The 26278-nt window shown below is 39.6% G+C and overlaps 1 protein-coding gene across 2 annotated transcripts in view; it reads left to right on the forward strand.

The window, feature by feature from the left end:
* The window catches only part of MAGI3 (membrane associated guanylate kinase, WW and PDZ domain containing 3), a 242421-nt gene extending 220371 nt beyond the window's left edge, over positions 1-22050 (forward strand). Inside the window, exons 17-21 of one of the 2 annotated variants that reach the window (XM_044672365.1) lie at positions 5081-5183; positions 5977-6103; positions 7525-7668; positions 16985-17123; positions 18165-18214. In XM_044672365.1, the coding sequence (XP_044528300.1) occupies positions 5081-5183; positions 5977-6103; positions 7525-7668; positions 16985-17123; positions 18165-18214 (563 nt within the window). Of the gene's footprint in view, positions 1-5080; positions 5184-5976; positions 6104-7524; positions 7669-16984; positions 17124-18164; positions 18215-18859 lie in introns of those variants that run through there. The other variant, XM_044672364.1, reaches the window with a different exon arrangement.
* The last annotated feature ends 4228 nt before the right edge of the window (positions 22051-26278 follow it).

Below are 26278 nucleotides of genomic sequence, written 5' to 3' on the forward strand. Positions count from 1 at the left end.
GGGGTTCCTCCGTTCGTCTGGACTTGTTTTTATGTCCCCTTGAGGAGTTTTGTGTGTTTCGGTCAGGAGAGGTTAAGAGCTGCTTCTTACTCTGCCGCCATCTTAACCCGGAACCCCAATGGGCAACCTTTTGAGCTTGGTGTGTCAAAAAAACTGAGCATAACTCAGGTGGTGTATCACTTCAAGAAAAAAAACCATAATTTCATGATATTTATAGTTTAAATAACAAAAAATATATAATTGTAATATGTAACTGCATTTAATAAACCAAAATAGGTAAATTAATATAAGCAAAATTGTCGTCTATAGTGCACAGTGTCAATACTACACTATAGCAAATGTATCATCCTTGGCATGCGTCCCCAGACTTCTCTATATGTCATTGAAAATGGCTATGTGTGTCAGTGCTGACACGTATGTCATAGATTTGCCATCACCGATATACACATACATAGAGGGCATCTTTAATGAGGGAATGAAAAAGGAATAGTCAGAATATCTTTTGCAAGCAGTATTCCATATTAGATTATTTTTATGGTCCCACAATTGACTTAAAGGTGTAAAAAATACAAGATCCTCATTTACTTATTTGTTGACTCTGAGGAAACATTTTATTTGTCTTTAAGGAACCTTCATCTTTCATCTCAAAATTGATACTAAGTGTCAGTTCCAAGGTAGAAGAACAGTAAGGGCTAGGCAGTGGGGGTTAAGTGACTTGCCCAAGATCACAAAGCAAGGAAGTGCCTGAAGCCAAATTTGAACCCAGGACCTCCTGTCTCCAAACCTGGCTCTTTATTCACTGAGCCACCCAGCTGCTCCAGAATGTTTAATTTAGAAGAAAATATATTCACCTTGATTTTACCACAAAGCGTCTCCCATATTTGTGACGGTCATACAAGATTCTTTGGGGAAACATATCAACAAAAAAAGTTCAGATCTCTGGTTATTAATATCAAATAATGTATAAAACAAGGGATATCCTTACCAAAAATATTTGCCACTGTCATGGTTCAGTGCACAAAGTCACTGTGATGTATCCTCCAAATGATCCTGTTGATCAAACTGCAAAGCTTCCTAAAAGAAATACATGTTCTCTCAAAAAAAGTTTGGTCTAACCACATAGGAAAAAACCAAGTGGATGAAAACTACAGATTGTCTATATTATGTCAAGAAATTGAAAGGACAACCTAGAGAACTTCTCCTTTGGTGCATCTATCTAAGAAAAAACACTGCAAAGAAACTGAAGTGAGTTGGGCCCAGAATTGAATACAAGAAGAAAAAACAGGCTTAACTGGCTTCACAAATAATGCAATTATTTTAATAACCCCAACATCTCTCTGAAATAAAGACCCATCTCTTTAACAATATTCTTCTAGTTACATTGTGTGGCTACAAGTCTTGAAAGTCAGGCAATTCCCAAAATAACTGAAAGTTTTTTATCCAATGGAGAACAGTCACATTGTGAACATGTATATTATGCCATGTATTACAAATCAGGGAGTTACACAAAAGGAGAAGGATAAAAGTTTCCATTAGAAAATGGTATGATCACTAAAAAGAGATTACAGAAATGTACGTTTTACAACCATTATGAGGTGTATACTTAAAATAACAAATAGGAGTGCTCATAAAAAAATAGATAATTCTTTATACATAAATTTAAAGACATTTGTAAGAACAAAGTCAATATAACTGGATTAAGGAGAAATTGCCAACTAGGGAAAATTCAATATTAAATATCTCTAATAAAGGTATGATATCAAAGATAGAGAAGGAATTGGTCCAAACATATAAGAAGTAGGGCCATTCCCCACTATAACTGATCAAAGGATACAAATAGTTTTCAGAAGAACTTTAGGGGCTCCCAAGAGCCATGTGTGAAAGAGTGAGCCAAATCATTAGTAATTTGATTAATATAACTATGAGATTTCACTTCACACACATCAGACTGGTTAAGATGACAAAAGATAAAATGGTAAATATATTGGCAGAACTGTGGGATGACAGCCACCTTAATGCACTCTTGGCAGAGCTCTGAATTTCCTCTCAGGAAAACAATTTAGAACACTCCTAGAAAAGCCCCCAAAATTGTACCTTTGGGCAGCAAAGCACTAATGGACATAAACCGCAGGGATGTCAGAAATATAGGGAAGAACTCAATTCATTAAATTACATGACCGGAGGACCTGTGATGAAGCATATATTCACCTCCTTACAGAAAGATGATTGACTCAAGGTGCAGAAAAAGATTTACATTTTTGACCATAGTCACTATGTAGATTGGTTTTGCTCGACTAGAGCTATTTATTACAAGGGTTTCCCCTCCCGCTTTGATATTTTAATTGTGGGAAGTAGGGGAAGCAATCATTGTTGGCTGAGGGAGGTGTTAAACCCCTTTAAGGTTTTTTTAAATGCACAGAAGGGAACAGAAACAAGTTCAGGAGGTACCAACAGGCAAAACTGTTTTGAAAGTAACTTGTCAAATTTATTATGTAAAAAAATATGAAATAGAGTTGTGGTTTCATATGCAATCCTTTCTGAGTTCTACTGTATATATGTAAGTACTTTTAGGTCTTTTTGGTGTTGAAATTCAGAAAAAAAATAAATTTAAAACAAGCATCTAATCTTTAGACTCTTCCAATCTATGTGCTGTCTCTGCTTCCTTGTCCTTAAAAATTCTTTACTTAATTCTTCTATCCCTGTAAATTCTCTTCCTGTATTTCTTCCTTTTAATAGTCAAACTCCTTTAAAAAAGACATCTGTGTTCATGTCCTCACCTCTAATTCCCATTCGCTTCTCCACCTCTTATATTCTGGCTTCCAGCAGAATCATTCAACTTTTTACTTAAGTTGTCTATGATCTCTTATATTTTATTCCCAAAGACCTTTTTTCCTCAGTCCTCATCCTCAAACTATGTCATTTTTTACTGTTAGGGGCTGCCCTCCCTTTTTTTTCCAATCTATCCGATTGATTCTCAGTCTCCTTAACTGGTTCACAGGACCCTTTGTCCAGGATTGATACCCTACACCCCCCCACCCCCTCCCGCCACCCCTCTCCCTCCTCTCTCTCTCCCCCACCCTTCCTTCTCTCCCCCCTTCCTTAATTTATTTTATCTTAGAATTGATACTAAGTATTGATTCCAAGGCAAAAGAGCAGTAAGGGCTAGACAGTTGGAGTTAAGTGATTTGCCCAGGGTCACCCCACTAGGAAATGTTTGAGGTCAAATTTGAACCCAGGAGCTTTTGTTTCTAGGCCTGTCACTCTATCCACTAAATCACCCAGCGCTTTCACCTTCTGGAGCTCTTCCTCTTGAGAGACAACATAGTGTGGTAGGCCTGATGCTGGATTCGGAGTTTGGAAGATTCAGTCAGACATGTACTTTGTTGACACTTTATATCCCTCCAGGAGAATGTAAGGTCCTGGATGCCAGGGACTTTTTCATTTTATCTTTGAATCCCCAACACAGTGCAAACATAGTGCCTTTACATGTACTATACTCTTAAAAATGGTCATCAAAAGGAATTGAATGTAAATACTAGCTACTTGTTTGTTTAATTGAATTTAAGGGAAGGGTTAGCCAGGGTCAGATGTATGCAAGTCAGAAAGAATGAGAACTGAGAAAAGGCCAGTGGATTTGGCAATTAGGAGGACATTTATTGCTTAAATAAGTTTTGATTTTTGGGAGACATTATTGTCGAAACAAGAACAGAAGACAGACTAAGTGTAGTGAAGTGACTGGATGAAAAAGTATTCATTGAGTCAGTCAATAAGCATTTATTAAGCATGTGTTATGTGTCAGGCCCTTTGTATGCTGGGAATATGGTGGAAAACAAAATAATCTCTGCTATTAAGGAGCTTACCTTCTAATTGGCGATAGCACATGGGAAAGAAGAGTCAGAAAAAGATGTTTCAGTCTAGGAAGGTGCAAAGACATTCAGTAGAACAATAAGACAGTCCTTTGACACTCCTCTAGCTGTGTAGGAATGTTGATTTAATTAGTAGTTCTTAGAGCAAGAATTAGAAGGGGCAACAGGTATAATCAGCAGCACAGTACAAAATGCCCAGACTGAATATTGGATCCAAGGAGAGATTCAAGAGGCATAGACTTTGGAGGCCAAGTTTGAAGAGTAGAATATCAGCCAGCAGACTAGAAAATGACTGGGATAAAGGTAAAAGATTCATGGCCACAGTGTTAAAGAATTAAAAAATAAGTAAACAATTAAGAAATGAAGGGGCTGTATTAACTAAACTTGATATCTTCCCCAGCTCTTCACCCTTTGCCTCTCATAGAGTAGATACTTATTAAATATTTGATTGATGACTCAAGATACTAACTCTGTAACAGGTTTGCATTTGGTACTTCATATCAGTATTAGTTATATTTACATTTGCAATGAAGAATCAAAGATTTTTGTTCAGTTGATGTTCCTGAGACTGGGCGTTGGCATTGGTATTGTTTGACTAATTATTGAGTGGTAGTAACACAGGCATCTGGTCACATGCAATGCAGAATGGTTTTGAAAGTTCATTTCTTCTCATTGTGTACTGTCAAGTATATAAAGGTAACCTAGTAACAGATCCTTGCATCAGTAAGTTTACCTCAAAATCTTAATTATAGAAACAGGAATAAAAATGTTTCCTAACTAGCAGAAATCATTTATATTTTATAACAAGTTCTGCAAATCAATTAACAAGCATTTCAAAGAGCTTTTGAATACTACCTATTCATATATGTACATTTATATGTTGTAAAATGCACCCTACAAATATCTTTAAAAAATCAAAATTTGTTCACTTTGTTTCTGATTTATTATCTGTATGGTAATCAAACAAAGAGGAAAAAGGAAAAAGATAGCATAGCAGGAAACCTGTTCCTGTTGTTCTCATGAAACATAACACATTAAATAGAAACCACAGGGAAAAGATTTCTTTTGTACAAATTTTAGGCAGCTGACTACCACACTGCTTATACGGAAGTCAAAAACTCAAGGGTCATTAGTTCTTATCTCAATGGCACACTGTTTAGTTTCATACATTTCTACACAGATTCCCCATTTTTATTGTTTTCCCTTTTGAACAGAACATCATGGTCCACCATCAGGAACTAACTCAGCCAGACAAAGTCCAGCACTCCAGCACAGACCCATGGGACAGACACAAGCCAGTCACACCTCAGGAGACCGGTGAGGCGGTTTTTTTTCTCAAGTTGTCTTTTTTTTGTTTGCTGTATTTTTTCTAGAGATGTGCAGAAAGCAGTTTGGGGCCAAAAATCATTTGTACACTGACCCTCATTCAGGTATATAAAACTGAATTAGCAAATTCTGTATTATCTAAATATTGTCAGATATCCATGCCTGACAAATAGATGCTGGCAGGAATTAATAAAGCAGCATCTGGCTTCACCACTATTAGACATGACATCTTTGGCAGAGTAGCTCTGTTGGAAATCTCAGCACCAGCATTAGGTGCTGCTGTCATACCTAACAGAAGTAGAATTTATAGCCCTCATTTTTTGGAAGAGCTAGCTATGAAACCAAAACTAGGCTTATAGAAATTCAGCAACATCGTGAGGATTGGTCCATACATCTTAGGGGACATTTAACAGCAATTTTTTGCTATGAGTATATTAACTTTGAGCCCTTTAGTTTTATTATTGGAGTTCTGCTTTTACTGGTATCAGAAAAAGTATACATGCTGGTATACTTTGTTAAACACTCTTCTGATGACAAAGGCGTTAGGGTTAATGTCCAAATTTTCATCTTGCATTTACATCATAGCTTGATAATGTTATGTCTCATCTTTTGGAAATGGCAAGAGAATGCAAATAAGACATGATGGCTTCTGAATAAAAGAGAGGTAAATCTGCTCCACCCCCTAGTTTCTCTTCCTAGTTTTCCATGTACCATACACACAGAGATCTCTTCCTTTACTGAGCATGTGAACCACACTATATTCTTTCTTTTTCTCTTTTTGCAGAAGTGGTTTAGAAAGTGAAATTGGGAAAGATGTTTCCACAACTTATAGGCTTTCATGGTCTGACCACAAGCATCTTGCCCAGCCTGATACAGCCTTGATTTCAGTTGTGGGTAGTCGGCACAATCAGGTAACTCAAACCCACCCCCGTGTCCTATACACCAGGTGATTCTTAGATCTGCTAAGTCTGTGACGTTATGTTAAAGATAATTGTACTCCAAGCAACTCAGAGTAGGTGGTTATAAACACATTCCTTCATGCGTTTTTATTGTGACCCATTTAGTTTTATAATCAGCCTCTATGAGAATACAAAAGTTAAGGAATTTCTCTCTCTTCTGCAGTTTATTGTCTGGTTCAGGAAAGGTAAGCTGTGAGTCAGACGTGCTGATGAAGCAATAGACCCTCAAAGTCAATCATGGATTGCCCCTGGCTTTTTTTTTTTCCTTTTAGAAGACTGTCTCTATTTTTTCCCCCATAACATGTCTAATGCAGAAATATGTTTTACATGATTTCATATGTATAGTGGGTTTCATGTTTCTTGCCTTCTCAATGGATGGGAGAGGAAAAGAATTAGGAAATTAAAATTTTTTTCTCCAAATTTTTTATTATTATAATTTTTACCAATTGCAATATAATAACAAATTTCCACATAAGTTTTCCTAAGTTATATGATCAAACTTTTCTCTCCGGGCCTCCCTTCTCTTCCCTTCCCCTCCCCCTCCCAGTACTGGCAACTGATTCAATCTGAGTTATATTTGTATTTTCATGCAAAACATATTTCCATATTGTTCATTTTCATAAGTGATTCATCTTATAAAACCAAACCCCCAAACCCCAAAACATAAACCCAAATAAACAAGTGAAAAATCATATGCTTTCATTTGCATTGCGACTCCATCAGTTCTTTCTCTGGAGGTGAATAGCATTCTTTGTCATAAGTCCCCCAGAATTGTCCTGGATCATTGTATTGCTGATATTAGCTAAGTTTTTCACAGTTGATCATTTCACAATATTGCTGTTACTTTGTACAATGTTTTCCTGGTTCTTATTTTACTCTGCATCATTTCATGAAGATCTTTCCAGCTCTTTCTGAAATCATCCTGTTCATCATTCCTTTTGCACAAAAGTATTCCCTCACTATCATATACCTCAAAAAATAAAATTTTTAAAGTGTCCCCCCCAACACACCACAAATGATTGCTATAGAAAGTGAAATTATTTTTTAAAATTTGTTATATTAAAATTCCCAGGTATCTTCTCTCCTTCCGTTCTCTCCCTTCCCTCACTAGAGAAAGCATCATTTGAGATTAGATCATGCTTAAATTAATTTGAATGATGTCATTAACTATTAAGTATTTGTTCATTTGAAATTCTTAGTTCTTTTCTATAGAATTCCCCAAACATTCATTTTAAATGTAATTTCTCATTTGTAAATATTGTCTTTTCACCTTTTAGTTCTTTATTTAACATAAAGGGATATAAAAACAAGGTTTGTGTGTGTGTGTGTGTGTGTGTGTGTGTGTGTGTTTTTCAACTTATGCATCTCCTTAGAACCTTGGTTGTTATCCAGTGGAACTAGAAAGAGGCCCAAGGGGCTTTGGATTCAGTCTGCGTGGGGGAAAGGAATATAACATGGGATTGTTCATTCTTCGACTTGCTGAGGATGGTCCTGCCATCAAAGATGGGAGAATTCATGTGAGTTAGCTTTTATTTACTGCCCTCTATCTATACTACTTTAAAATTTTTTTTTCTTCTTAAACTTCTAGTACCTAAGGCTAGAGAATAAATTATCCAAGAAAAGCCACTGCTCTTGGGGAGTAGAAAAATAACTTGCTGTTTGATTTTTCCAGTTCTTCTAGGATTATGATGATTAAATTGTTTATATTCTGCTTGGTCAAATTTTCACCTGTTATACTCTTTTGGTCAATAAGAAAAGAGTTTTGTTTTTTGTTTTTTTTTGTTTTTTTTTTTTGCATTTACAATTTAGGGGTTTGAGAGCAAAAGAATTAACAAAAAGGACTTCTCGAGGGACTAATCTTATTATGGTGAATTGGAAGAGCCAGAACTAGTAGTTCTTAGGAACACAGCCAAAGGGAGAATTTTTAAATTTCTCCAAGAAGCAACAGGACCTAGTTTTAAGGAATTGGGTTTTATTTTTTTGTCAAAGATAAAAACACACAGTAGTATTAGTATGAAAGAGTGGTGGAGATCATAGACTTAAAATGGAAATGGATCTCATCATCCAGGTCAGGAAATTATTTTTATGGATGAGAAATGAGATCAGGCATGGAAATATAATGTTGTCCGTTATACAAATGAGTAAACTGAGACTTAGAGGCCAATAACTGGCCTGTATATATGCAACTAAAAAAATGCTTCCTTTTTCTTCTTCCTTATCAGAATAGTTTCTATTCTGCCTTTAGAATTTAAGTCTTGAGAGCTCCTGAGTTTGTTTGCCTTTTTTATAGTGCCTGAGATCCTGTGCCTGGAAAGTATATTCTCCCTCAGTGCATTCCGCAGTCTAAGATGTTGTGGTTGCCATCTCTCAAGAGTCCCATCAAATTGTTGAGGGGAATTAAGTCAGTATCCAAGATCACATTTCCCTTTGTTGGTTCTTCTGCTTTTTGAAGAACAAAATTGTCATTAGGGCAAGTCAAGTAATTATTCCCTAATTACTCTGCTTTGGGGAGAAAGAAAATTCTGGCAGTTTTCCTAATAATTCAAGTTCATTATTACTACTATTTCTTATTTCCATGCTTGTGTGTTATTTTCCAAGCTCCTTATCTCTTTCTTCTTTCTGTATAGGTGGGGTTGGAAAAGCTAAAGGGAATAAGCATGTATATAGCACCTGCTGTGTGCCAAGCAGTCTTACAGATGTTATTTTATTCAATCCTCACTGCAATCCAAGAAGTTGATGCTATTATTATCCTCATTTTACAGTTGAGGAAACTAAGACAGACAGGTTAACTGACTTGCCCAGCACTCTATCTGCTGTACTACCTAGCTCCCTCCGATGGTTTGTGGTGTACCCACACCATACCGCTTTTGTTTTTGCCTTCAGTATCTTCACCCAGAGGTTCTTCCTCTAGTTCTTAGAAATTCTTACTGGAATGGATCTTCTTAGTACAATAAAATATTTCACCCCTCCCCCCATTACCTGTGCTTTTCTTTCTTCCTTCCTTCCTTCCTTCCTTCCTTCCTTCCTTCCTTCCTTCCTTCCTTCCTTCCTTCCTTCCTTTCTTTCTTTTCTAAAACCCTTTCCTTCCATCTTTGAATCAATACTGTGTATTGGTTCCGAGGCAGAAAAGTGTTAAGGGCTAGGCAATGGGGGTTAAGTGACTCACCCAGGGTCACACAGCTGGGGGAGTGTCTGAGGCCAGATTTGAATTTAAGACCTCCTGTCTCCAGGCCTGGCTCTCAGTCTACTGAGCCACTCAACTGCCCTCGCCTGTACTTTTCTTATTGAATAAGACATGCTCATCTTTTCCTTTTAAATAAATTACAACTAAAGACTTACATTGCATTCATGGTCCTAACCTGTACCAAGTCTTAATGATATCTTTGATATCCAGTCTGTGTCCATGTATCAGGTTCTCTGATTCACTGGGCTCATCTCCCATAATTGGTAGATTCAAATATCTAAAGCCCTGGCTCTTATTGCTGGCTCCTTTCTTGAATTCTGCCTTGGGGGGCACTTCTGGCCTCCTACTACCACTTCTGCTGTAGCATAATGTCAGGCTCCTCTTTTCTTATTCTTTGGATCTTTAGACTTCCACCCCAGATGCAAGGGAAAATGACTTGACATTTAGGGCTTTGGTTCATGTCTAGTATATACTCAAAAAGAAGAAAGTTGAAAGTACCCAATGTAAGGCATAGATCAGGCAAAGGAGAGCTATTTATTTCATAATTAAGAAATACTTCAAGAAACCTACAAAAAAATCACAGATACACATTTATTTAGTTTTTACCAATTACATGTAATAACAAATTTCCACATAAGTTTTCCTAAGTTATATGATCCAGATTGTCTCCCTCCCTTGTTCCCTTTCCCCTCCTGGAGCTGCCAAACAATTCATTCTAGGTTATACTTGTGTTTATCATGCAAAACATATTTTTGTATCATTCATTTTTGTGACAGAACAATTTTACATAAACCAAAACCCCAATAAACAAGTGAAAAATCTCATGCTTTTACCTGCTTTCCAACTCCAACAGTTCTTTCTTTGGAGGTGGAGAGTCCTAAGTCACTCAGGGTCATCCTGTCACACACAAATACACATTTAACCAAAAAAGCAAATGCCCCAAGTTGTAACAAGTTGTAGCTCTTCTTATCCTCTCTTTGGAGGTGGAAACAGAGACAGCTTGCGTGCTGGTGAGCAGGCCCCGTGCCGGGCACGTTGGCTCAATCCTGGCCCCAGAAAGCATGTCCAGGTGTGTAACTTGGGGCGAGCCAGGCCGGGGGGGCTCCCTCTGAGGGGGGGCTTCTTCTCTGAGAAGGCCTGTCGTGAAGTAGGAGGCACCTCCTGCGCCAACCGGGGCCTCGAGAAATGTGGGGTTCAGCCGAGAGCCGGTCCCCCTTGACAAGTAGGGCACAGGCCCTTCCTGGCGCCCATGCAGAGCCTCAAGGAAGCGGCGGCCCAGACCCTTGTGTCCCCCGGCTCGGAGAGTCCAAGCAGAAGAGCTGCGGCGTTCGTGTTCCTCTCTAAGCGCTGCTGCCCAGCCTGGCCCTGACGGCAGCTGGAGCCCACTGTCCGCCCCCGCCGGAGAACGGCGTCCTCGGGCGCCCCCTCCTCCCCTCGCTGTGTGGTGGGAGCCTCGATAGCAGCCCGACCTCAGCTGCGGCTGTGATGGCTCCCCCGCTTCCACCTCAGAGCAGGCCGTCACCCTCTCGTGCCCGGATTACTGCAGTGACTTCACAATAGGCCTCCCTGCCTCGAGCCTCCCCTCTCCGGCTACCCACTGAAGGGGACTCAGCCGTAAATCCAGCCCCTGCTCGCCCGGCCATGAGAACTGTGAAACTTTGAAAGCTCCTAACAGCATCGCCCCAAAGCCAGCCTCCCAGCCTCATTGTACAAGCTCCGCCCGGCCAGCCTCTCAGGCCAGGCCAGAGGATATTAATCCTCAAAGAGACTATCAAAAGAATATCACTGGGGGCAGCTGGGCAGCTCAGTGGATTGAGAGTCAGGCGTAGAGATGGGAGGTCCTGGGTTCAAATCTGGCCTCAGACACTTCCCAGCTGCTGTGTGACCCTGGGCAAGTCACTTGACCCCCATTGCCCACCCTTACCACTCTCCCACCAAGGAGCCAATACACAGTATTGATGCTAAGGCAGAAGGTAAGAAGACAAGACTAAGACACATGAAATTATTATACCTAAAAAATAGCTATTAAGTAAGTGATAAATTATGTGGAAAACTATCAAGTGGAGGGAAAAATGAAGAAGTCAGTCATTTGGGAAAGTGAGACTCAACATGGACCTAGAATATGATAGAGAATAAAACTCTTAGAGAGGCAGAAGGAGCAAGATGTGAATAAGCACCGCACGGAGGGCTCGTGCTCTGGAGACTCTCCTCATCCGGGTTTGTCACAGTCTCGTCGTGGAAAGAGAAGAGAGTTCATTTAGTCCAATCTGTCCCCGAGCAGGAAGCCCCACAGCAGCGTTCCCAGGAAGCAGTCTTGGGCTGAACAGCCTTCTAGGGAGGGGGGTCGCACCCTATCAAAAAAATATGTTGGCTTTTGAACAACTTCATTTTTTTGAGCCAGTAGGAGCTAAGGTTGAATATTTATGGTAAAGCCAAATGCCAGCTGTGTCGTTTTGATGTAAAAAGATAGATAATAGAATCTCGTGTAGAAAGTCCCCTCTGGCTCCCTCTTCTCTCCCCAGGCCTGTCCCATCTGCCCTGGGGGTCCTGAGGCTCCCCGAGGGGTTGGAATGGCTTCTCTCTTGTCATGGTTGTGTGGCCCTACAGTAGAATTCTGTTGCCTCGGTTTCTCCACTATTAGGTTTCAGTGAGTAGGCCCTGGTTTGGTTTAACCATTTAACATCAATAAAGTTTTATTAAGAGAAAAAACAGTAGTATAAACAAGCAATCTCCTCTGTACACACACACACACACACACACACACACACACACACACACACACACACACACACACATGCCCCAGCACCCAAAGTTTTAGATAAAACATTGGCTCCACCAGGTTCATCCTCAGGTGCCATGTGACCTCCAAACAAATCTTTGTCTTGACTCCCCCTGGGCTGGGGTCCCAGAGGTCCCTTTTTGCTCCTCTGGGTGCTGATTCTACACTGCTACAAAACCCAGACTGTGGACCGCCAGGTGACCTTCTGACCTTTCAGAACTCTCAGGATCAGAGCCTCCATCCCTTCACCCAAAATGGAAAAGAACAAAGATAAAGGCCAAGGACCAAGGTCTATTCCAGGCCACTGGGAAGAGCCCAATGCTTTTCTCTTTACATCATTGTCTTGTACCACATATTATGAATGAAAAAATCCAAGGCTCCACCCAGAGAAAAAAGAGCCTCGGTCCAAGCTAACTCAGGTCTTTTTGAAGGGGTCCCAAATTCTGGCTGTACAGAAAAGAGGCCCCTCCCAACCATATGGCTAACAATCTTTGAAGGTCCTCCCCGTACCATTCTAGGTTCTTCTGAATCTCCCAGAAGTAGCATTCTGTGCATGCATGTACCAGGGGCAAGGAAGGAAAGCTCTCTTACCAGAAGAAGGATCACACTTCCAATTCCTTAGGGTTCCCTTATGCATCTCATTCCTTCTTAAATCTGTCCTTTTCTCTCCTCTTTCCCCATTATTTCCTTCCTTTCTCTTGTTTTACTTATATTTATGGTCAAAAACTACCACCACCCCCTTTCTTCCACGTTTGTAAGCTTTATGTCTCATTTTGATTTGCATTTGACTCTAGGTTGATTCTCTACCTGCCTCCCCACCTTCATCTTTTTTCTTCAGGACTAAGACTCATTAAACTTCTAATGTTAAAAAATAAGGACACCTGGTGGCAAGTCTGTTTAATTACAGCCTTTTAGTGCTTTTTATTTTTACCACAGAAGAATAGGCCTTGGAAAGATTTTGTAAAAGTTCTATTTGTGTCTTAAGATGTATAAAGCACCTTCCTCACACCATTTTATACATATGGAAAATGAGTCTCAGTTTGTGACAATTTCAACAGAAATGTATTAAGTATCTCATAGGCAAGGCTAACTCTAGGGGACAGAAAGACAAAAACTAACAATCCCTGCCTGCAAGAAGTTTCTATTCTGCTAAAGGATATAACAAGTACACAGATATATAACTACAAGATAGAGCATGACAGGGATGAGAGACATATCAGACAAAAAGAGTAATAGGAAAATTGAAAGAGGACTGTTATGAAAAATAAATGAATAAATGAAAAAGCATTTACAACTCCTGCCCTCAAAGAGCTTAAATTCTAGTAAAAGTAGCCCACGGATATCAGGAAGTCATGGCCCAGAAGGATCAGTTTGACTTGAAAAAATTGGTGCGCAAAGGTCATCACAGTGGGGAAGTCATCTGACACAGACTTTCTGGAAACAATAACAGAGTCGAATTGATTATGGTTCTGACCTGGAAGGGGGATGGGAACTAAGGTAGGAGACAAAGGAAGAGTGCCTGGAGCCAATGCTAGATATGGGAAGCAACTGAAGCAACCACCAGTCAGGGCAGTGGGGCCCCAGAATTTGTAATACAAAAGGGTTAAATTGTTCTTCTAGCCCAGACCTGAGGCTGGTGACAAGTCTAAAGGAAAGCAAATTCAAAGAAATAGGACAAGACTTATATGAAGTGAAGTATGAAAGGTGAAGAAAACAGAACCAAAAGAATTCTACAGACTTAGTGATGACAGCTTTATAAATGAAGCAACTTGGAATAGCAACAAATCTCAGATCAGACACAATAGAAAATGCTGGTACTGTCTTAGTACAATAATACTCTTCCTTTCTTTTAAAGAGCAATAAACTCCTGAAGATATAAAATTATCATACTGTCATCTAGAATCACTTTTGCATATTCAGTGTTTTAAAAATTGTGCTTCAAAACGGGCTTCATTGTTATTTTATGTCAGGGTTTCTATGCTGTGTCAAAATAATTTAGCATTAAAAAATTTTGTAAGTCATTTTCAATTTATCCTAAGGCTTACAAATTTGTATGATCAAACAAAACAAATTCCCACATTGGCCATGTCCAGTTGAAAATTGCTCAATGGCTGGGTCAGGGGAATGGTGGGAAAATAAACACTTGTAATTGGAAAAAAAGAATTAAAAAGTTCAATTTTTTATAGGGCAGAGAATGAATAGAAGAGAAAGATTTAAGGAAAGGAGACGAAATAACCTGGCTATTGATTTAATCCTGGTTAGGGATTGAAATTGAACCATGCTCACTCCTAGGTAATGGCTGGATGAGTAGGGGAAAAATGGTAAATTCCATGGAGGTAAGATGGACAGAATTTTGCAACTGTTTACATCTGAGGAATTCCTTCAATGTCATGAAGCTGAATGACTGAAAGGCTGATTGTGCTGCCTTCAAGCGAAATAAAGATGTTAGGAAGAGTAGTAGATTTAGGAAAAAAGACCATGAGTCCTATTTTTAATGTGTTTATTTGAAATACCTAAAGACATCTATTTGGAGATGTCTAATAAGTAATTAATTGATGATGCACTGAAAACTTCCAGATGGGATCTGGAGAACAGAGTCCTCCAGGACCATCACTGCCTGCTTCCTGGAGGCCCTGCCTTCAGTGTGGCTCTGGACCCCATGAGCTTTTTTGGCATTAGTTCTTGTCATCTTGATGACTCCTATCATACTTCGAATTATACTAAAACTTCCAGGTTTTTGTTTTTTGGTTATTTTTCCCCAAATGAACTTCTGTCTAACTCTACCTCCTCATCTTGTACTTACTTAGTTCAAAAAATCAACTTCATCATTGTAAAATTTTAACTTTGTCCTCATTAAATTTCTTCTTGGTTAGATTCATGTCTAGAAATAGACCATCTCTCTTACTTTGGGGCTTGTTAAGGCAGTTTTTCTTGACACCAAGTCTAAATTTGCCTCCTTAGAGCTTCCATGAATTACTCCTGTTCTCTCCTCTGAGGCCAAACAGAACAGATTGAATCGATCTTCAAATGTTTTAGACTGAAGGCCCTTCACCATCCTAGTTGCCCTCCTTTTTGGTATTCTCCAGTTTACCAGTATCCTTAAATCACAACATCCAGAAACAAACACAACACTGGAGATCCCCTTCCTTGTTGGCACTGAATCATTAACAGCCATTCACGGCCAACCATCTGAGCAATTCTTTATCTAATTGTATTATCGACTAGTTAACATCTCTCCATCTTTACCACAAAAAGAGTGTGAGATGCTTTATAAAAGGCTTTGCTTAAATATAGGTAAACTATCTTTGTGAATATGACCCTTATTTACTATATTAGTAATACTATTAAAAAGAACTGAGATCATTATGATATAACTCATTCTCCCTGGAGCCAGGTTGGTTATTTATATTCAACTCTTCTCTTTTTAAATGCTCATCCAACCATCTCTTTAATAATCTGTTCTGGGTTTTTCACAGAAATCAATTACTCATTAACCTATAATCTGTAGAACTTGTTCATTTCCCTTTTTTGAAAACCTCAAATCTCGTCATACCTTTCCCATTTATTTACTATGGTTTTTCAGATATTACTGCAAGTGGCTTAGTAATCACATCTCTCATTTATTAAGCACTTACTGTTGTAGCAGTTAATTAATAGTAGCTGAGAAAACAGTATAAGCAAAAGTAATTTGTTAGCTAGACAGAATAAATGGGTTGATGAACTCCTCGGGTCAGTCTAGAAGGCGGGAAAAGTTTCCTTCAAGTCCTGCCTCTGGCTCAGCATTTAGGTGGTACAGTGGATAAAGTACTGGGCTTAGAGTCAAGAAGACCTGAGTTCATCTTCTACCTCAGACTAGCTGTGGGACCCTGGGAAAGTCACTTAATCTTAGCCTCAGTTTCCTCATGTGTAAAATGAGGGGGTTGGACTTGTTGGCTTCTAAGACCCTTTCCAGCTCTAAACTTATAATCCGATGTCCTTCTGGCTGTGTAACTGTGGGCAAATGACAACCTCTCAGTTTTAAAGGAATCTGGTCACTAGAGAGTTGTTTCAGGTGTTTTGTTTTTGGCAATTCATGAAAACCATTTGCACTGGCATAGAGCTATTACAGTGTATGTCTTTTTAGGGAAGGCCCATGTTGGCAAGACTGTAGATCTTTGAAGTCAAAGTATCTGTACAATATGTGGTTTTCTTATAAATTTGAAAAAGAAATTAGGCCTCTCTTGGTGCAAATATGACTGTACCAGAGAATCACATTATAGAAACGAATCTATGGGAAACTAACTCAGAGGATAAAAAAGGGCATCTTACTCAATTCAGAGACTGACCTGCATCAGGTCCTATGGCACCAGATAACTGTTTAGGGACTAAATCTAGAAGGGAACTGAGAAACCCTGACATCCAGCCCCTCGTTTATAGATGACTAAGAGGGGTGGGAGGGTGAGATAAGGACTGGAACTTAGATCTGCTGACTCCACATCTACTTTCCATTGTCTGATGCTCCCTACTGTAACGTTTTACTCATAACATAGGGCATAAGGAATTCTGGCAATTGTTGGAAAATTCCGAAATAAAATTTAAGATTCATGAGCCTCCTACCTGATTACATACCTTCTCTAATTCTCAAAAAAAATCTGATTAAACTAGAACTTTAAAATTACTATGAAGTTAATTGTGGAACAGTCAATAAAAGTGGATGTTCCTTAATTTTGAGGCTTTTTCCAGTGTTCATTGGCATCCAAGGATGAATTGTCACCAGGGAATGAGCTGGTGGGGCTCACCCAGCAAGACCCAAGGGCTGTGCAGGCCAGCAAGAGCAGGATGTGGAGAGAAGGTCCCTGGTTTCTCTGCTTACTGGCTGTTTGCTTTCTAGGTGGGTGACCAGATTGTGGAAATCAATGGGGAACCTACACAAGGTATTACCCATACTCGAGCAATTGAGTTAATCCAAGCCGGAGGAAATAAAGTTCTTCTTCTTCTGCGGCCGGGAACTGGCTTGATACCCGACCATGGTAAGTATGGAAGGGGTGTGGAGTGGTGGCTGAAGGGAACAGGCAGGGAACTGTGGAGAGTGGGCGGCTGGTCATCGGAACGAGGCAGGTGAGTGACCAGTACGAGGTTAGGTCAGCGATGAACAGGACAGAATTCTGAAACTAATGCCTCCTGGTTCTTACTGATTTTTTTGCAGCATAAATGACTTAAGGTAGTGCTTTTATCGGGGCATAGTATTTTAATAGGAATTTTTACTTTGTAGAAAAAAATAGTTGCTTATATGAAAAAAAAATGCAAAAGAAAAGTAAACCAACTTCTCTTACATCCTGACAATGAAGAAAACTTGTTAAATACCATAACACTACAAGTAACTCACACTAACAGAGCACTTTGCAGTCTACAAAGTGCTTTCCTCCCAGCACTCCTATAAGGTGGGAGCTCGAGTACAAGCAGCTCCATTTTGTGGATGGGAAAACAACATGGAGAAGCCAGTGAGGAGCAGTCCAGCCCCTCTTCTGCTCCCTCCTCTGAATGTGTACCAGAGGATGTGCCTGCAGCTTCCTTATGGAAAATATTGCTGAAGTCTCCATCCTCCACATCATAACTACGTCTCTTCTTTGGATAAATTCTAGGCCATGCGCAGACGTGATTGATTTCCCTACAATGAGATGTTTGTCACCTAATGAGGCTTTCCTGAGTACAGTAATAAGGGCTTTAGTACAACTACTGTAATTAAGTCATTGGAGACAAAGCGATGGGGGCCTGGAACCACGTCTACCCTCATCACCCTGCTTTCAGCTCCTAATTGTTTTCATGGTTATTTTCCAAATCATCTAAAATAGTTCTGATTTGATGATGTTTGAAGCCAAATTGAGTCTGGTGCTCACTCTCACTGATGCTTTGGGGGCAGGGAAGGAAGTGTAGACGTGGCTTTTGCAGTCCCCTTCCCATCCTGTGATTCTCTCTCATGTTCTACTCAAAAATCCCAATCCTGGTGACATCTTTGCTGACTGCTCTGTGATTTTGTACCTAGTCCTAGGCTTTTTCTCTTCCTCCTTCAGGTTTGGCTCCTTCCGGTCTGTGCTCCTACGTGAAACCTGAGCAACATTAAGGCTTTCAGGGCTTTTCTTGGTCTTTCCTTAAAAAGACTTGGTAAATTTGCATGTCTTTTGATTCATTTCTCTCCTTATTTTTTCTTTTTAATTAAACACAATAAATCTACTCCTCCCCTCTCTTCCATGTTTCAGTTTCCTTTTTGGCATTAAATTTGACAGCTTGTTGCAAGGGTTATTATTTACAAATTCTTACCACCTAATCCTAAAGGCTCCATCTACCTGGTTACCAGCTTGCAAATGAATTGCACAGTCCTCCTACACGCTTTAGAAAACAATTTGACAATGTTTGAAGGCTGAATATTCACTGATAGCAACTGAAAGTTAAATTCCTTACACACTAGGACTTATCATTTAAAGCAAACATATTTACCATATTAAAATACCTTCAGTTTCCAAAATTTCTATCTTGAAATTATTTTTTCAATTATACTTCTTTTAATGGTTAATTTATATACACATTAATATACACACAAGTTTTTGGTGTTCATGCAGTTGCACATTTGTATATCTTCAGATACTCATAAATGAAAGGTTTAAATTTTTAAGATACATTTTTAAATGGCTGTCAAAGTTGTAGAAATTTTTCAGAAAGGGAAACAATAAATGCTCTATAATAAAATGTTTTGTTTATTCACTTTTAGGTGATTGGGATATTCTTAATCCTTCATCTTCAAGCATAATTTATGATGAGCAATCACCATATTTCCCATCTTCACATTCTACTTCCATATTTGAAATTTCTCATGTACCAGTATCTGAAGAAGTTCAGATATGTGAAAAAGTAGAAGACTTAAAGGATACTCTGCCAGTAAAGAAAAGCCCTATAAATGAAAACAACCCCGAGATAAAGCATCAATCTTCTGTCCAGAAAAATGTGAATAAAAAGGTTCTACCTAGGAGTCAAGGTCATGGTGAGAAGAAAAATCTTCAAGAAGCCGAAAATGATGTTGTTGCAAGAAGAGGCAGATCTGTTAGTCCCAAAAAGTCAGTTAATAGACCTTCAGGAGAACACGGAGAAAAAATAGCCAGTCCTGTAAAGGGTGACCCAAAAAGAAGACCCAAAGATCGGTCCTTGAGCCCCAGAAAGGGGGAAAGTAAAAATTTACAAGTTGGCACCAATGCAGGTTCTGGAAGAGACAATTCAAGAAAACCTAGGGGAAGATCCGCTAGCCCCCAAAAACAGCCAAAGATGGAAGTAATAGGAGACAAAATAAACACCGATGCCAGGTTGCAAGAGGGCCAGAATAAACGAGCTGGTGAGAATACTGAAATCATCAAAAATGAGAAAGAAAGACCAGGTATCTCCAGGAAAGACCCAAAGCAAAATCAGTCTGGGAAAAATGAAACATACTCTCCAGAGAAAAAAAGCCAGAAAACGAATGAAAAATCTCTTCCATCCAAAAGAGCCAGTGAGCCTGGCAGCAAAGTAGTCACTGAACATGAAAAAGGAAAGAAAGCAATCTCAGGAGAAATAAGTTGCAGCAAATCCAAAACAGGACCGAGTAGCAAAATGTCAAAAAAACCACTGAAGTTAGAACCTGAAGAGACAGTTATTCAAAACAAGGCAGGAGAACACAAAGAAAAAGACCCAGAGAAGATGGAGAGAAAGAAAGAGAGCGAAGGGTTAAAATCTGGAAGTAATTCTCCAGTTAAGAAAGCCCCAATAACACCTGGACCTTGGAAAGTGCCGAGTGCAAGCAGAGTCCCTGGTATGGCTGAGAAACGTCTCTAACTTGTCTAAAATTGAAAAGAAAAAAAAATTATCTTTTCCTGTTTAAAAAAAAAAGGCAGCATTTTTCAAAAAAGTGAGAATAGATATAAACAACATATTTTAATTTGATCACTAAGTTAACTAAGCTGCATGAAGGACTTCTAGGATTGCTCAGAACCCGCCTCCCTCTTGCCCCACTTCCTTTCTCTCTCCCCCAGCTGATGTCCCTGACCTTCAGGAAGGCGGAATTTGCTGCTCATTTGCCATTGCACTTCTAAGGCTTTCAGATTGTATTGTGAGTGTCTGAACAAAATGATGTCTGTATTGCCAATGTGACCATCCTCATTCCTTGTACTTGTGCCAAGTTATCTGCTGTATCTTGTCTCTTTTAGCCTCCTCTGACATTTCTGCAGCAATGGAAAAGCAAGATTTGGTTTGGAAGTTGATGTTTTCAGTAGCATGTTGCATGTTCACAAGAAAGGAATATTTGCATTCTTGCTGATCATCAAGGAGGAGGTTCTGTTCATTCATCATTGAAAGGCGATAATGGCCTCTTCAGAAAGTCACTGACAGTCCCCCAAATTGGTTCTTCCAACTAAATATTTGTTAAATAGATTCCTAAACCATCACTTTTAAAGGAAAATATATTGATTTCAAACCAGTGTTTTAACTCCCAAGATACACTTTTTTTTTTTTCTGGTCCAACCATTTAAGATGCTTCCAACAACTCCCTAACAACTGTAAAAATATGGTGTTACCTACAATGTTTTAGTCGAAAGTCATCAAGGAAGTACGTTAAGCAATAAAAAGCTAACTTCCTGTTTTCTTCAACCTGGAAAAGTAGTTAAAGTTACCTCAGGATCCCCCTGCTCTTCTTCATTCACTTCATAATGGTAATCTGAAGCATGTGAAATAGATTTCCTGTTACTGATTAAGGCAACAAGCTACCACTTCTTTGTTTCTGTTGGTTGGTACTCAAAGTTGTTTTACTCTCATAGGTTCTAGAACTGAAAAATCAAGATATTTTGCAGGCTTCAGTGGGGTTCCCCTCACTGTCCCGACATCAGCATCCACACGCAGATTTCCAGTTTATTTGATAACACTTAAGCGAAGGTCACCATTTACAGAAGCTCCGCAGGTGAGCGATCTCTGACACGAACTTTGTCGTGCCCTTCTCAGTCTCTTCTCAAAGAGGAGAACCCAGAGAGGCCGTGCCCAGTTTGCAGGGAGCAGGTAATTGTGTGTCGAGAGCAGAGAACACTTATCTACTTGGACTGTGGTGTTACGTTTTCATAGATACCAACTTCTTCATTAGGAGACACACGCTCAGCTTGTGTGCATTTTTTAAAAATCTTAGTCCACGGAACTAGCTCTTTTGGAAGGTAGGGCTAGATGCAGTTTTAAATATAAAAAATAGCTATAGGTTCTTTTTAAGGTCCCTAAAAAACATTCAGTAGTAAAAATAAATTTTAAAAAATACTTTCAGAATCCATAGTTTTTATAGGGCATTTTACTTGTCCTATAACATCATACTCAGTCCATCTTTGTTGCTACAAAAGACACCATCCACAAAGCCTTTTCTCTTAGAGTCTGACTGTGAAGCTCTTTAATATTTTAATATTACTGAATTTAACCACTGTAGATATGAAATGTCTCCTTGAGTGAAATTTTTTGAATCTCTTTTTCATTACGTTAAATGCACACGCTTCTCATAACCCCTTGATTATAGAAGAAAACTAGGAGATATGCTATAGGCTAAGCTTTTAGTGCCACCAAAATGGTTTCTTTTTCCTGTAGCCCTCAACTCTACAATGACTATTTCTTTTACTGTTAACTGTGGCATAACTTTGATGTCATTTGATGTCATCTGTTGTCAGTCTGATGTGGCTCTTCCTTTCTAAGAACCTGTCTCTGTACTTAATGTATCATGACTTAGCAACATGGCCTTGGAATGCTAAGCAAAAATGGATGTGCTGGTTGTAAATGTTTATATATTGTACAGTACCTTTATATATAATTGAGGTCCTGATTAGAGAGAGAGAGAAATGTAAATCGCTCGTTATTTTTTATATAGATAATATTAAAAAAAAGTTCATGGTCTTTGGTTCTTATTCTATAAAATGCACTTGTTGTTCCTTTTTTCTTGCCGTGACATTCTCCATTAGACCCCTTTATTCAAATAGCCTAAGTTCTCCAAAAAAAATAAAATTTAACAAGTTCTACAGAAAGAAAAAAAGGTACTTGTTATGAAAACTTTGCTTCTGCAGGAATCTTTATATGTAAGACTTAAGGTTAAATTACTGAGACCTTTATGGGGGCAGTGTGGTGTAGCTGCATTGGAAATCAGGAGAAAAGAAAACCCCACTTCTGACCCTCCTTCCTGAGTGGCCATGAACAGCTTCATAGATTCAAAGCCAGAAGGGGCTTTAGAGTCTACCTGCCTTGTGTTATGTTTTACAGAAGAGGAAACAGACTGAAAGGCGATGACTTGCCCAAGGTTACACAGTCTGAACTATGATTAGAACTCAGGTCTTCCATTTTTTGCTCATTTCCCAGCCTTATTCTTTCCTTTTAATTTAAAAAACTGTTAAAGTTAGGCTCTGTAATTGTGGTGAAGGGAGCACTGTTCCAAGCTGCGGGTTCTTTGAGCAGCTGCCTTTACAGCTGGCTCTGAGGATCTGTTAAGTTTTCATTTCTTCCAATGTGGTATGATCTGAGGGGAGAGGTTTGTTTAATACTCTCCCAGCCTGTGCTCTGGTCTGAGAGTAACCCCAAGCCCTCTTTTACCCCTTGGAGCTATGACCAGGGTCCCCTGCTCCCCTGTGGCCACAAGAGCTGGTGTGTGCTAGTGATTCCTCACTCCAGTACTGCAGCCTGGATGTACATATGGGCACCATGGCCAGTGTCTTGCACCCGGGGCCAGCAAAGAGACCCCTGTAATATCTTTCTGAGCAGTTGTCAAGAGTCCCCGCATAAACGTGCGCACACACACACACACGCATACACATGCTTATCATCTATGGCTGAGAGCTCTGGAAGCCTTTGCTGCTGCTTCAGCTGTGTCCAGAGCCCATTGCTATGGTGGGTACTGCCCTGGCTCACTGCTTTGCACTCCACCTCCACCCTGGTGCAAAAGATCCCTCATGTTGACCTTCTAAGTTGTTTTGGGCTGAAATAATTACTTCACCTCATCTTTTTGTGGGTTTTATTACTCCAGAATTCATTGTGAGGTGCTACATCATAGTTTTTTTGAGGATAATTTGGTAGAGCTCAGATGGGTCTGTGTACCTTCTCTGCCATCTTGGTGTCCCCACACAAAGGTAGCAACTCTAACATTTCCTCACAAACTGAAAGATGTAGAGAATATGTGGTCCTACTGGGATTATTGCTTACTGATTACAAAATAGTATTCCACTTGGTAGATCAAAATGCTGCCTTACAGGCTCTGTTACAAGTTATCTTCTATCCATCTATGAAGATCATTCAGTAATCCTTCAAAGCTACAACTATAGAAATAACCCTGGTTTGCTAATCCTCTGATAAACACTAGGCAAGGCATAAACAAGAAGATGTATGGAGGTGACAAAAGTAACTGCCATTGTGATAGAGATCCGGCAGACTATCAGTTGAGGAGGGATTCCCAAAGGACTGTAGGGTCCACTAGATGTTCCTATTTGCCAATAACACTGCTGATTGCATCAATTCTCATAATTTTTTGGAGGATGATTTGGTAGAGATCAGGTGGGTCCGTGTGCTTTCTCCACCATTTTAGCTCTGCTCCCATCAAAACTTGGGTCTTCCTGACTTGAATATGTCCTGTGCCCCCCCCCAAATCATGATACTTATAGCACTAACCTCATAGGATCAGATACAAAAATGTCTGTAGAGGACTTTTGAAATATCACATTTTTACATTTTTAAGCTTTTCAACATCAAAAAGCAGTTTCGCTACCCATTCTCTCCAGCTTCCCACTTTTGGGGGAGGTCCTCAAATCCTCTCTATACGAACTCTTTAGAGCTTGTCAGGAGAGTAGGTTTATCTGTTTTGTTTTGAACTTCCATATTGTATCCCTAAGTCCAGGATTTGTACACAAATATAATTTCCTTAGTATTCCTTTTAAAATGAAAAAGATCTTCATTGTTCCATTTAAACACAAAGTTGTCTCCCTGTCCAAAGCTCATTTCCAGGTACATCCAGGAGGGAGGGAGAAAAGAACCCTCCCCACTTTGACGTACGGCTTGATAATGAAACCAGTCCCAAAGGGCCAGGAGGGCGCAACAGCCCTATCTGGATGACTGGCCATCTATCCTAGCCAGGTGAAACAATGCACACCTAGAATAAGCTAGAATTTGATTTTTTTTTAAAAGGTGTTTGTTTTTTTTAAACTTAGAAATGAGCATATTGGGCAGCTGGGTAGCTCAGTGGATTGAGTCAGGCCTAGAGACGGGAGGTCCTAGGTTCAAATCCGGCCTCAGACACTTCCCAGCTGTGTGACCCTGGGCAAGTCACTTGACCCCCATTGTCAACCCTTACCACTCTTCCACCTATGAGAAAATACACAGAAATTAAGGGTTTAAAAAAAAAAGAAATGAGCATATTTTCTCATCCTTGGAAGGAGGATCAATGGCATTACTATGGATGAAAAGAGTGTCATTTTCCAGCCTGATTGCAGGAAAATCCATGGGCAGAGCACCTTCCCTAAGCTCCACTGAAATCGAAAGATAAAAATATCAGAGGGAAAGAGCAGGAAGGAAGTCAGTGTCTCTGGATTATAGAGCAAGTCAAGGAGGATACTAATATTAAAAAAAAAAAAAAAAACTAGAAAGGTAGGAGGGAGCCAGACAGCATCCCAGATGCGGATATCCTTCCTCAATGACTCGTTCCCTTAAACTGAAGTGTGACTATGCAAAGAATGGGGCCACTAGGCCTATTGGGTTCCTGCGTTTCATAGGCTCGTAGATTTAAAGAGTTGAAAGGAATGTTAGCTCATCCTGAACCCCCTCCTTTTGTAGATGAGGAAAGATAAAGGTCATGCCACAAGTAAGGGCAGGCAGCACCATAGTACACAGAATACTGGCCCTGGAGTCAGGAAGACCAGAATTCAAATCTGCCCTCAGATAACTTTGAAGCTGTGTGACCCTGAGCAAGTCACTTCACCCTGTTTGCCTCTGTTTCCTAATCTGTAAAATGAGCAGGAAATGGCAAAGCATTCCAGTCTCTTTACCAAGAAAACCTCCATGAGGTCCCAAAGAGTCAGACAAGAATAAAATGACTGAACCACAAGAATTAAGTGACTGGGTAGAATTTGAGCCCAAGTTGTCTAAATGGTGTGCTTTCTCCATTGTTTCTAAATGATGCCAAAATTAAGAATCGTGGGAATAAGCACCACAAAGAATCCATTTCTTCAAGAGATAAAGAATATTCTGTAGTAACTTGGCATCATCCTTAACACTGTAGAATCTGTGAAACACCATTAATTTTTTAAGTAGGATATTCCCTTATTTAGACAGCTCTTCTCTGGTTATGCATTGAAGGTTTTTATTTTAGTTCACAGAATTACTGTGTGCTTCACATAAGTCATAATTCTATGAAAACTATAATTTCTATTTTGGATAGCAGAATCAGTTTAAGGTGCCCACCAGCTTTCCTGTTGCTATGCAACCCTAGAGGCTTAACTGACATAATATGAAGAAGAGTTATTCATGTGTGTGTGATATTGAAATTCAATCCATATGAATGGATTTGGATTCTGAAAGCTTTGGGACCATAGCTAAATGCCAGAACGGTGAGACACAAATAGAAGCTTCGGTTCAGGGTGGCTGTGATTTCCTTAGGCTTCTGAATACAAACATCTGTAATATAGGATCAGAGTTAGGGTCCCTTAGTGAAACCCCATGCTCGATTAACTCCCTTCAACAACACCATGAAGCTCTTCACTTGATGTTCAATAATAGGAGACTTGCTATCACATAAGACTGCACGTTCCGTTCCTGAAGAATAGGAAAGGTTCTCAGCGCCAAGCTTCCAAAGGTGAGTAGATTACCCTATACACTTAGGGTGACCCCCAGATTTTCCAGAAATTGAAGTCAGGCTCATTAGTCTGTAGTTTGCAGGCATCTCTCTTTTCTCCCCTTTTTTGAATATCGGGGCATTTGTACTCCAGTTTCGTTTTTTAAGATATTTCAAAAATCAGTGACAGGAGAGCCAGGTCTAAAGACAGGTCCTAGGTTCAAATCTGGCCTCAGACACTTTCTAACTGTGTGACTTAACTCCCATTGCCTAGCACTTGCCACTCTTCTGCCTTGAAACTAATATAGTATTGATTCTAAGATGGAAAGTATGGGCTTT

The sequence above is a fragment of the Gracilinanus agilis genome, chromosome 4 (assembly GCF_016433145.1).
Source record: "Gracilinanus agilis isolate LMUSP501 chromosome 4, AgileGrace, whole genome shotgun sequence".
Lineage (NCBI taxonomy): Eukaryota > Metazoa > Chordata > Mammalia > Didelphimorphia > Didelphidae > Gracilinanus > Gracilinanus agilis.